This window comes from Capra hircus, chromosome 14 (genome assembly GCF_001704415.2).
Source record: "Capra hircus breed San Clemente chromosome 14, ASM170441v1, whole genome shotgun sequence".
In the NCBI taxonomy this organism is placed as follows: domain Eukaryota; kingdom Metazoa; phylum Chordata; class Mammalia; order Artiodactyla; family Bovidae; genus Capra; species Capra hircus.
In genome coordinates this window covers 93,275,098-93,287,414 of record NC_030821.1, presented here as the reverse complement: position 1 = coordinate 93,287,414, position 12,317 = coordinate 93,275,098, and the positions used below count along the sequence as shown (strand labels likewise).

Here is a 12,317-nt window from a genome sequence, read left to right as displayed (position 1 = left end):
AGTGACTTTTTTAGTATGGTCCTAGTACATGATAATTAATTTGACAGTATAACAAAGTCCTGCAACATTTTCCATCATTTAATCAATGTACAATCACCAAAATCCTGCCAGTATGTAGGAAAAGATGATATTAATCTAGCTAATGAAGTATCATCAGTTGTTAATGATATAACAAATAATAATTACATTAAATGTCTAGACTATAATTAGCTGCCGATTCTGCATGTGTTCTTATCCTAAGAAATTTAGTCCTTTGACCAATTTGTCTTCTCACTTCCCTTGGTAATACACATAAATGGCACTGGGTTTTATTACATTTGGCATTTGGCTTTACGTTTTCTTATTGAGTTCTTCAATTCTTGTTCATTTCAAACGTTAATTATTTCTGTCCACTGGGAATGATGCTTCTAAATTTTGAAATACCCATTGTTCCTGGTACAGTCCTGGAGAGACAGATATTCAACAATATGGTAAAGTAAATTAAGTAGTTCCTAGCCTATAAAGCTGATAATACTTTTACATTTAAAGCTAAAAGTTCTAATCACATGTTTTTGTCACCAATCATGGATTGAAGTTATACACACACACCTGTACCTGTATACCTTAGGGGTACATGGAAAAAGCTCTAGAAATGCAAATATCCTGGATTCAATCATTTAGATATATGAATACTTATCGTTATTATGATAACTATCACCACAATTATCTTCACTTGTAGGTAAATACAGGGTGTACTAAGGATGATCTTTCTCAAAAGAGCCTTCATTCTTAGTGAGGCAAACCTCAGGCTATACAGGCCAGGCTATACCTACATTAGGCCCAAAACCTCCTCATATCCTAAGGCCTCGTCCTACATTGAGTGAACCAGAGCTTCATTCAGTTCCAAAACACTCCTGGATCAGGAGCTTTTTCTTAAAGTTTCCTTTTCTTCCCACTCGTCATACCCTTTTCAATCTAATTCAGCTGTTGCACCCTGAACAAGCTTTGAGTTATGTGCCTGATGGTTTGAAGCCATTTATCAGCAGTAGCATTTTTGGAAACATTTCTATTTATATCACTCTCCTAGTTAAAAAATACATTTGAAAAATTCCTACTTTCATTATGAATACTGTGCTAAAGGTGATTTTAAAATATTAGCATTGTTTATACTTGAAATATTCAACATAAATGATTATACATAATTGAAGAGCACAGTAAATATATTGAGGTGCACAGCAAGTTACACATAAGTGCAAAGTAAATGTAACATATTTACATATCACATATATAATTTACTACACACATGTATGTATATATATAATTTACTATGCTCTTCACTTTTTGGAAATACATTTTACTTGATTTTGAACAAAGAATCAAATAAACTCCTTGAGCAAACCTGTGGCTATAAAAAGAAAAACAAATAAAACAACATACTTGAAATGAGCTGGTTAAACATTATTTCTGAATGCTTCATGTTTCCCTGATTATCCATCATCTGTGTGGCAGAGGTGCTTGGGGAAGATCTCAGAGACTCACTGACATAGAAGCCCTTAATGTTTGTTTGTTGTTTTTTTTTTACAAACATAAGAAGACATTTACATTAAACATAATACATTCTATTCCACAGAATACCCAGTTTGCTTTAATATGTAAGTAACACTGCTTTCTTCTTCCAAATCTTTGATTAATTGACACCATTAGACAATCTGTCCTAGCTAAATGGATAAAGATGTGCTACATATATGCAATGGAATATTACTCAGCCATAAAAAAGGATGAAATAAATCTATTTGCAGCAACATGGCTGGACCTCAAGATTATCATACTAACTGAAGTAAGGCAGAGAAAGAAAAATAACACATGATATCATTTATATGTGGACTCTAACATACAACATAAATGAATTTATTCACAAAACAGAAAGGGACTCACAGATATAAAGGAGAGACTTGTGGTTGCCAAGAGGGAGGCAACTTGGGGAGGAATGGATTGTGAGTTCAGGATTAGTAGACACAAATGATTATATATAGGTAGGATGGATAAACACTAAGATCCTATTGCATAGCACAGGGAACTAAATTCAGTATCCTATGATAAACCATCATGGAAAAGAATATGAAACATAATATACGTATATGTACATATACATATATTATAATATTGGGCTTCCCAGGTGGCTCATTGGTAAAGAATCTGCCTCAGAGAGGAAATGGCAACCCACTCCAGTATTCTTGTCTAGACAATCCCACGGAGAGAGGAGCCTGGTGGGCTACAGCCCATAAGGTTGCAAAGAGACTGACATGACTGACTGAACACGCACACATGCATTATAGTATATGTATAGGTGGATCACTTGGCTGTAAAACAGAAATTAATACAACATTGCAAATCAACTATATTTTAATGAAATATATTTTTAAAATTTGTCTTAAATATACATATATTTAGGAGCCCCCCTGAAACCCTCACCTGTCTGCAATTATTGGGTTCAATTCACACTAAAGCCATCTAAATCAATTATAATGATGTTTCTTAAAATTGGACAAGTATCACATAGCTTTCTCTGGAATGATGGACCTGGGGAAAAGCAAATTAAAGGAAATTTTTAAAAAGGAGAAAACTATTCTAAGGGTTTGTAACTATACATTCTGTGGCATTATTGAAAGGAAATCCTCGAAATTCAGATTTGTGCAGATGTTCCACTTATTTAAAGTAGGCCATCCAAGGGGCTTTCTTATAAGAAGTTAAAATTAAGGAATAAGTCTTTGGAGGACAAATATGGAAAAATAAATTTGATGATCGTATACAGTCTTGATAGCTTATTTGGTAAAGAATCTGCCTGCTATGCAGGAGACCCTGGTTTGATTCCTGGGTTGGGAAGATCCTCTGGAGAAGGGACAGGCTACCCACTCCAGTATTCTTGGGCTTCCCTTGTGGCTCAGCTGGTAAAAAAATCTGCCTGCAATGCAGGAGACCTGGGTTTGATCCCTGGGCTGTGAAGATCCCCTGGAGAAGAGAAAAGGTACCCACTCCAGTATTCTGGCCTGGAGAATCCCTTGGACTGTATCGTCTATGGGGTTGCAAAGAGCTGGACAGGACTGAGCGACTTTCACTTTCACACAGTAGCTGAAGCGACAAAAAATAAGATTCCTTAGAATGAGAATTCTGCATTTTGGTGACTTCACAGGAGAGAATCTAACCACTGAAAAAGGGGGGAGAAATCACTTGAAAAAGGAGCAATAGGGAGACACACCAGGCCATCTACTGAAATAAAGGGGAGAGTTAACTGAGGTTTGTCACTGTTGGTCAATTACTTTGGGAAGATCAAGAAGAATGAGAAAACCTGTCATCAAATGTAAGATACAATTATGACGCAGTAGAAGAAACATCAATTCCTACACCTGGAACGTTCAGAGGTGGACTTTCAGTCGAACCACCCACTACACAGGCAAACAGCCCGAGGGCCAGTCACCTTTCATCCCTTCAGTCACTTCGAAGGGAACTATTTTGTTGTTTTGGCCTTGTCATCCTTTTTGCCCCTGTACCTTGAAACCTGATCCCTGAAACCAGGGTATTCAGTGGAAGTTACTAACAATGCAACTTTTGGGAGGGAGATATTCAAAATTCAGCAAAGATTATAATTGGGATAAAATTTAAACTAAAGGGGTTGAGGGTTTCAGTGTCATTCATTTGAATCTATTACCTGCAAAGCAGTGCCCCAGGTATAATACTTATGTTTAATTATCACTGTTTTATTCTAAGAAAAGGTAACTCCACTCACACTAACTATGGGGGAAACTGAGAAGAGACCGACTGTGGAAGCTGTAGAAGAAGATAAGCCATCCCCGAACTTGCAGCAAACACTGGTTCCCTAGAAGGACATTAAAGAGAATTTCCATTTCATCCAAGTGATAAAGTGATTTGAAATGTGGTGGTCAAAGTCCATCCCACACTGGAAAGGATCATTTATTACATCAATCCTACAAACCACTAAGCACCAGTGTCAAAAATAAAAAAAGCAAAAGAAGTGAAAAAACACCTCTTACTCCTAAGGAAGTAGAACCCCAAGGAAGACACATGATTTTTCTTCAAAATGAACAGCCCAACCCCCTGGGACGGCAGAGAGGCAGCTCCTAGACCCTGGCTAATGTAGGTCCTTTCTAATCCTATGATTTTCAGAAAGACAAACCTCTGTTCTGATAAACAGCTATGTGTGCTAGTTCAATTTCTGAATGGCTCAAAATTTCCAGTTTCTAATTTATTCGTCATTTTGTCCAGTAAAATGCATAATATAAAACATGTAGTTTCCAGGATGCCAAGTTAACTATAAAAAAGCATGTCATGAAAGTGTTTTAGCATAAGTAAATTTTACAATAAGACTTTCACTCTTAAGGAACAAAAAATGCAACTAAGATTATGGCAGGAGAAACAAGTGCTGACAATTGATATCAGTTGCATATTTCACTTACCTTGGGTTTTCTGCAGTACTCAGCCTAGTAACAAAGTATCTAATATGTAAGATCAAATGTTATACAATTTCAGGCAGTTTTTTTTTAATATTTTAGAATATATAAATAACCATCCTCCCTTCTGTGTTTGCTTTCTTCTACATACCTTGTGGACATAAAGCTTTTAAGATTTGTAAGAAGTAGAAAATGTTTGAAACTCAAATTTGTATTAAAACATTATTCTTTGCATGAATACACTGACCCATTTTTTTTCTAAAGTAAAAATAACCGCTAGATTTTTTACTTGCATTGAAAATACAGCAATCACAGACCAGTTATTACATTCACACACTTTTTCAAGTTGCACAACTGACCTTCTTTTCTATAATACGGAGTTAGTCTAAATTAGAAGTAATTGCATTAAGGAACATTTTGAAAAGGAGAGTCCTGTTGCTTTTCTTGCTTTTCAAACAATTTGGTTCTTTAATATTTCTTTGCATTTCCTTGCATATTTGTAAACACGGCTTTTTTTTTTTTCCACTTAAATCAAAACATCTGACCACTTTAGGGTTGACAAATGATACCCTGTTAGACAGTTGAACAGAAAAGAAGAATAAACTCACACATGGAACAGGTTTCCAGAAACAGAAATAAACATTCTTTGCAAAGAACTGATACACTGTAAAGCCCATCACAAGACACAGCATGAAGATCAACTCTGTCTTTCTAGCAAAAACTTGAGATATTTGAGTTCGTATCACTCACCTGTTTGGCTCAGCTGGGATGTGCTTCTGCTCCTCCGAGACACTATGGCAACCACTTTGGCGCTCAGGCTGGACCTCCTCTTCTTCCCACCTGCTCCAACGGTGCCCACAGCTGTGTCCGACTGGCTGCCATCATTATGCTCCAGTGTGTACATCTCTCCGCTCATGCTTGTGCTCTTGGTGATGGCTCTTCCGGAAGTCCCCATCCGTCTGCCTTGCATTTTAGGGGTAAATGAACTATATTTACAAAGTAAAAACATATATGCATCCATAAATTACAGGTCAGCATAACTGAAACTCTAAATCTCATTCATTTTGAAATAATCCAGGCAAAATTCTAGAGTGAAAAGCCAGTTGAGTAGTAGTCCTACAGCTACGAATACTCTTAAGATCACATCACCACTGTCAAATGTTTACTGGATGCGGCTTGAAGCAACAAGCATTTCAACACAGAGTCATCTATCAACTCCTGGAAGAGAGGAACAGGAAATGCAACAGAGGCTAGCAACAGGGAAGTAGATGTAACTGATCAATTTTGCCAATAGTTCCTCTGTTACTTTCAGGGAAAAGCTAAAATATTTCAGTCAATGCGATAAGTTCATATGCATTTCTGAGGGAAAAATATTGTTAAAAATGGATACTCTGAATTTGCCATAAGACAAGGTTTAAAAAAAAATGAAAACAGCGTTTGTTTGTGCTGGTTTCTCTTTGGGATTCCAACTCATGGGCACATCTTTTATTCTCTGAGGCTTAGTGAACCCAGGAAAGGCTGTTAATCTGGCAAACCCCCCCAGCCTCTCCCCTTCTCCTTGCTTAGCCCCTCCTGGTCTATCTCCTCCACACAAGTTTTCTCTCATTTTCATCCTTGGAATCTTCAAACCCACAGGTTCCGGGTCCAGATGTCCTCGTTTTCGTTCCTTCCTGCAAAACTCACTTGTCTGTGTCCTGAGCTTGTCTCAGTGTATCTGAAAAGATCACTGGACTTCTTTCCCAAATGAATGAATTTCTGCTCAGGCACCGCAGAAGGTTGATAGACAGACGTCTCCACCTTCCCAAGCAAAGGTGTGTCCATGAGCTAGAGCCGAAGGCGGGGCAGAGAGGGCCAGGGGAGTAGGATTCTTTCTGTCTTAACTGTGTTGCTTCTGCTTTTCCATTATTGACATAGACTTTCCCTTTTTTTGGTCCAAAAAAGGCCTGTTTGATATCTTTGAAATGGCCCTCTTATTCTATGTGTCCTCAAAATATCTGCAAAAACTGGCTCCCATGACCTTTACGACCATCTGGACTTTCCATTTCTTGTCTGGAAATACTAAAGATATCACTGAATAGAGCTTAAATGATGACGCTTCTTATACAAGCCAGAACAGACCCTAACATGATGAGAAACAATAAAACAGGAAGCCTTGGTGATCATGTAATATGTCTGTGGTTACATACACAATGAGTGTTTCAGCAGAAAGGAAAACTGGTGTGGGGGCTCAGAAGGCAGGGAAAACAGAGGACTGTCTGGACCTTAGGATCCCTTCAGAGACCGTGAGCGGAAGCTGAGACCTGGTTTGACCAGAATAACTTGGAATGGTAAACCCTAGCTGTGTTTCTTGAGTCGGTCCATGCCGACCTTCACGTGACAGCATTCAGATATTCGTATTGCTTCCCTTTACTCTGATCACCTTTTCATCAAGCCAAATGCTTTTTAAAGCGATTCGCAAACCTGGTAATTTCGCTACGCATGTTATGCAGTCTCTTTTTACAATCATGAAAAGGACAGTTTTACATATGATCAATTTAACACTGATTTCTGAGAGGTTTATATACCCAACTCTAGTGGACTTCCTTTTCAGATAAATATTATGGCCAATTTATTTCGTGTCCTCACCAATTTGTTTGAATGTATTTCCTAACTCTGTGATCCTGCTCAAGTCCTCTCTTAGTGTCTGGTTTCTCTACTATTTTATTCACACGATTCTGCTGAAGGATATACAGAAATGACAGGATTTGGTCAATTTCACCACTATAATACCCATCTTCAAGCAAACACCTGCGACTGAGAAATCCATAGTTTTTCATCTCTCATCAGTCTCCTCAGCACACTCCCCACAGTGGTTACTGAAATCGTCTTTTTTAGTGATTGTATTTTTACCTTTATTGTAAAGTACAGATAAACCAACACACACGTTTTTTCTCCACATGATTCATGAAAACAGAACTCTCATATCACAACTCTCAATCTGCATTTTAAAAATCACTGCACAAAAGTACTATTGTTAAATTTTAGATGCTGTTATTTAGGTTATAGAGAAGTTTGAAAGAACAGGAAGGTGTTTTCTATAATAGTTCTATTATAAAAATGGATCCAATGAATGATGAAGATTCACAAATTATTCTTGGATATTTAATTACAGCAATGAAATGTTCTACGATGGCAACAAACAGAAATTCTGAAAAAAATCAGATAAATATGTACAGTAAACAATTACCATTTTTTGGTGGGGGGTGATTTAAGAAGTTATGTTAAAAGTAAGTTTATGAATAAGTAAGACACATTTTTTTTTCCTCAAAAAATAAAATATTTTGTTTAGGAGCTCAAATATCATTATTATGTGATCTGAATAGTTTCCTGAAGAATCTAGAGCATCATATGTTCAAATGGAACATGTTAGGGTATTTTCACTTCGGTTGGCTAACTGAAGGGAGAGGCGTGGAGTTGGGTCTAACCAGCCAGATCAATCAAAGGAAAGGTCACAGTCTTAGCACAGATTTACCCCTGTTTGCCTGTTTCTTCTTTATTCTGCTTCCATCATCCAAAAACTGATTCCTGCCCTGTAGATGTGCCTGAGTCCTTCAAGATGCCCTAAGGGGCTTTCGCCTTATAAAGCTTTTTGGGCGTCTCTGTCAAGCACTGACTACTGCCTCCCACCCCTGTATTTTATATTTTGTACCAGTCACAGTACGACTTGGATACTTCATATCAGCGCACACTAAACACTTGCAGCATTCCTCCCATTGCGGAGTAAAGGGAAGTTCTCAGCTGTGTCTGACTCCTTGCAGTTCCATGAACTGTAGCCCGCCAAGCTCCTCTGCCAACAGAATTTTCCAGGCAAGAACGCTGGAGAGGGTTGCCTTTTCTTCCTGCAGGGGATCTTCCCAACCCAGGGATCAAACTGTGTCTCCTATGTTGGTAGGTGGATTCTTTACCCACCTGGGAAGCCCCTAAATTGAAACTGAATAAGTGAGCTCTCACTATACAAGCAGGCTGACACAACCCATCTTTCAAGATCAAACAAACAAAAACCCCTCCTTCCTTCTTTGGAAGACTCTCCCCTAGCTACTGACCTTGCGCGGAAACCTCTGGGCCGTACGTCCTCTCTCTCTCTATTCTCTCCTAAACTAAGCAAAACCAGGCTCTGTCACCAGCATTTCATCCATACTCCCTTTTCCTTTCATCAAAGTCGAAAAATGACTCCACATGGCAAAATCCTACTATTTTTCAGTCCTCATCCTTTTGACATCTTCATACGTCGTGTATTAGACAAAGCATTTGATTCTGTTGATCCTGGGACACTCTGGTCTCATAGGTTTTCCCACCTTGTGCCTCCTGGCAAGACTTTCATTCTCTTTCATCACTAAAACCGGAGTTCTCGACCCCTGCTCCTCACACTGTAACTTCAGGAGACCGACTCTCTAGCTGTCTCGGCTGGCTTCAAGTTTTACTTTCTTCTATGTTCTGCCAATTTTCATGGCTTTTCTCTACCTCATTGCAGGCCTTGACTCTGAATTTATGTACCTTTCTTGTGAACTGCTGGGGTTCGTCTGATAAGACTCTCAAAACTGTATTCAACCCGATGAAAAAAACTGCTTTTCTAGCACATTACATTAAGGGCATGGCACTTACCCAGTTTCTCAGAGTGATACCTGCCTCCTACCTGTTAAGAAAGGAAAAATCTAAACTTGGAAATGAGATTAGGAAAAAAAACAAAACTGCCTTACCTCTTAATGCCATGTTTTAGGATTATCTCCTAAGAACCTCAAGGGCATAGAAGCATCTGACTCTCTGAGGGAATGGAATATTTATTGACTTATTATTTACTCTTATAATAATTATGGGTCAAAATTTTTACAACTCTGTAAAAGATGCTATGAAGATGGGTCGCAAAGAGTCGGACATGACTAGGTGACTGAACAATAAAAAAGATGTTAACTTGAAAAGAACTTATAAGGAGCAAATGATCACTACCTGGTAGTGAGGATAACTCCAAAGGATAGGGTTTTATTGACCTAGAGAACATGATCCAGTTGGGATCAAACTGGACAATGTTCCAGCATTCTCTTTTTTCTCCCCGATGACTATATATTTGTGTCTATATGCACGTCATCTGAGGAACCAGTTTGTCTCTCTGTTGGTTTGCTCACTAATGAGTTAAAATTTTGATATTTCCTATATATTTTTCTGACAACTGTTTTAAATTTGGGGATTATGTTTTAAGAGTATCGGAGATCCTGTAAAAATGCCCAGATGGACATCCACTGGACCTCTGGGCAGGGTGCCCCGTGAATGCTCTGAGCCCAGTGATGGCTTTTTCTGGCTTCTGAATTTAATATCAAGAGACAAGAGAACGTTGCTTTCAATTTCTGTTTTGTTTTCTTAACTCTGGCCTTGTTTTGCTTGCTGCTGGTTCTGTTTCCTGGTGAATCTGGCTCTTCTTTTGCTTTGTCTGTGGCCAGTGGCAGCAACAACAGAGGGTCTGTCTACAGATGAAATCGGGTCGATAGAAAATCTCAGAGGTGTATTGAGAGCTGGGTGGCAGATGACAGAAAATCTGGTTTTTCTGCCTGTTAGTAAGCTACAAAAGTTCATATCATTCAAGAAAATGTCCATAATAAAGAATAGCCCTTCCTGTTCTGGGATTAGGTTTCTGTGTCCATTTCCATCTATGTCAAGTGGTAAGATTGTAACTACTAGTTTTCTTTGCATGTTTAAAAAAACAGTCTTTTCAATTAGTGAAAGAAGTCTCTCACTTTCTGTACCCTAGGAATGCTGATCTGGGCAGACAGATATCAACTGAACAGAGCTCCCGCTCTGATTGATCTATGCAGACATAGTTCTCATGCAGTTAACTAAAGAATTTCCAGGGGGAAAAAAGAAACTGAACTTCTAATACTGTGAAGATGCTTCTCTTTCAAGAAAAAGCCATTTTTAAGAAATGAATGACTCAAAAGAATTTTAATGTAAGAATCTGAATCCACAATCAAAGTGAATTATTTGAGATAGCAAACAAGTTTGATAAATTTGGCTTAAAAGAAGCGTTATGAAAACCATGATGAGAGGTCACTTTGCAAGCACAGGACAGCTACAGTAAAAAGGGGGTGGTAACAGGCGCTGACGAGAATCTGAAGAAACTGGACGCCTCATACACGGCTGGTGGCAGTGTACAATGATGCAGTCACTTTGGAAATGGTTTGGCAGTTTAGTTAAACAAAGCTTAGAGTTAAATTAAACTTTGAGTTGCCATGGTACTCAGTAATTTCATTCCTAGATAATCCATGAAGGTGAAGTCCCTCAGTCGTGTCCGACTCTTTGCGACCCCATGGACTGTAGCCCGCCAGGCTCCACCGTCCATGGGATTCTCTAGGAAAGAATACTGGAGTGGGCTGCCATTTCCTTCTCCGGGGGATCTTCCCGACCCAGGGAACAAACCCAGGTCTCCCGCATTGAAGGCAGACGCTTTAACCTCCGCGCCACCAGGGAAGCCCAATTCCATCTAAATTAAATGCCAAATCAAGAGACAAATGTGGATAAGTGATCACCAGGGGCTAGAAGAACAGGGGGAGGGGTATATGCCAAGGGTTATGGGTTTCTTCGGGAGACGAAAAAACTGTTCTCAAGTTACCTAGTGGTGATGGTTGCATAGCTAATTGTGAATATACTAAAAACTACTGAAATGTGTTATATGTACCATAATCCCAAACTCCTAATTTATTCCTCCCTCTTTCCCCATCAGTAACCACAAGTTTGTTTTCTATCTCTGTGAGTTAGTTTCTGTTTTATAAATAAGTACACCTGTACTTTTAAATTTCATATATAAGCTGATAAGTGATATTTGTCTTTCTCTGACTTCACTTAGAATGATAATCTGGTGTTCCATCCATGTTATTGTAAATGGCATTGCGTTCATTCTTTTTTATGGCTGAGTAATACTGTGTTTTATATATATATGTATATATATATATATGTATGTATACACACACACACACACACACACCATATTTTCTTTATCCATTCCTCTGCCAATAGATATTTACCTTGTTTCCTGTCTTGGTTATTGTAAACAGTGCTGCTGTGAACACTGTAGAGGTGCATGTATCTTTTTGAATTAGAGATTTTTTCTTCTCAAGATATATGTCCAGAATGGGACTGCTGGGTCATATGGTAGTTCTATTTTTAGGTTTTAAGGAACTTCCACACTCTTCTCCGTATGGTTGTACCAATTAACATTCCCACCAACAGTGTGGGGGAGTTCTCCTTTTTTCCACATCCTTTTCAACATTTATTATTTATAAATTTTTGGCTGAAGGCCATTCTGACTGGTATGAGGGGATACCTTCTTGTAGTTTTAATTTGCATTTCTCTGCTAGTTAATGACACTGAGCATCTTTTCATGTGTCTTTTGGCATCTATATGTCTTCTTGGGAGAAATATCTTTAGGTCTTCGGCCCATTTTTGATTGGGTTGTTTGTAGGATGTTTATTATATGTGCTGCTACTTGCTAGGCTGCAAAATCGCTTGTATATGATGGACAAACTGTTATGCTCAATTCTCTACCTCCAGATTTTCTCTATCAAATAGAAGCTGAGGTTAAAAGTTGATAAATGGGAAGGAAATCTAAAACAGTGGGGATGTATGTATACATATAACTCATTCAGTCTGCTGTACAGCAGAAACTAATACAACATTATGAAGTTAAGTATACTCCATTAAATTTTTTTAAAAGTTGCAATTAGTATAGATGGTTCTTTTTAAACTATAAAAAAGTGACAAAAACATACAACACATTCAAGATAATAGATGTGTTTTTATTTATTAAATAAAGTAAGGAAATCATTCCTTACAGTAAAATACCTGGAA

General features: G+C 38.2%; 1 protein-coding gene across 14 annotated transcripts in view; it reads right to left on the bottom strand.

Moving 5' to 3' along the window:
* RIMS1 (regulating synaptic membrane exocytosis 1) overlaps positions 1 to 12,317 on the bottom strand; it is a 599,631-nt gene that overhangs the window by 68,581 nt on the left and 518,733 nt on the right. For 8 of the 14 annotated variants that reach the window (XM_018058842.1, XM_018058830.1, XM_018058832.1 and 5 more), the window contains one exon: positions 5,196 to 5,431. The exons of 5 other annotated variants lie outside the window; for them this stretch is intronic. In XM_018058842.1, coding sequence (XP_017914331.1) covers positions 5,196 to 5,431 — 236 coding nt within the window. The remainder of the gene's footprint in view (positions 1 to 5,195; positions 5,432 to 12,317) is intronic. One more of the 14 variants, XM_018058831.1, reaches the window with a different exon arrangement.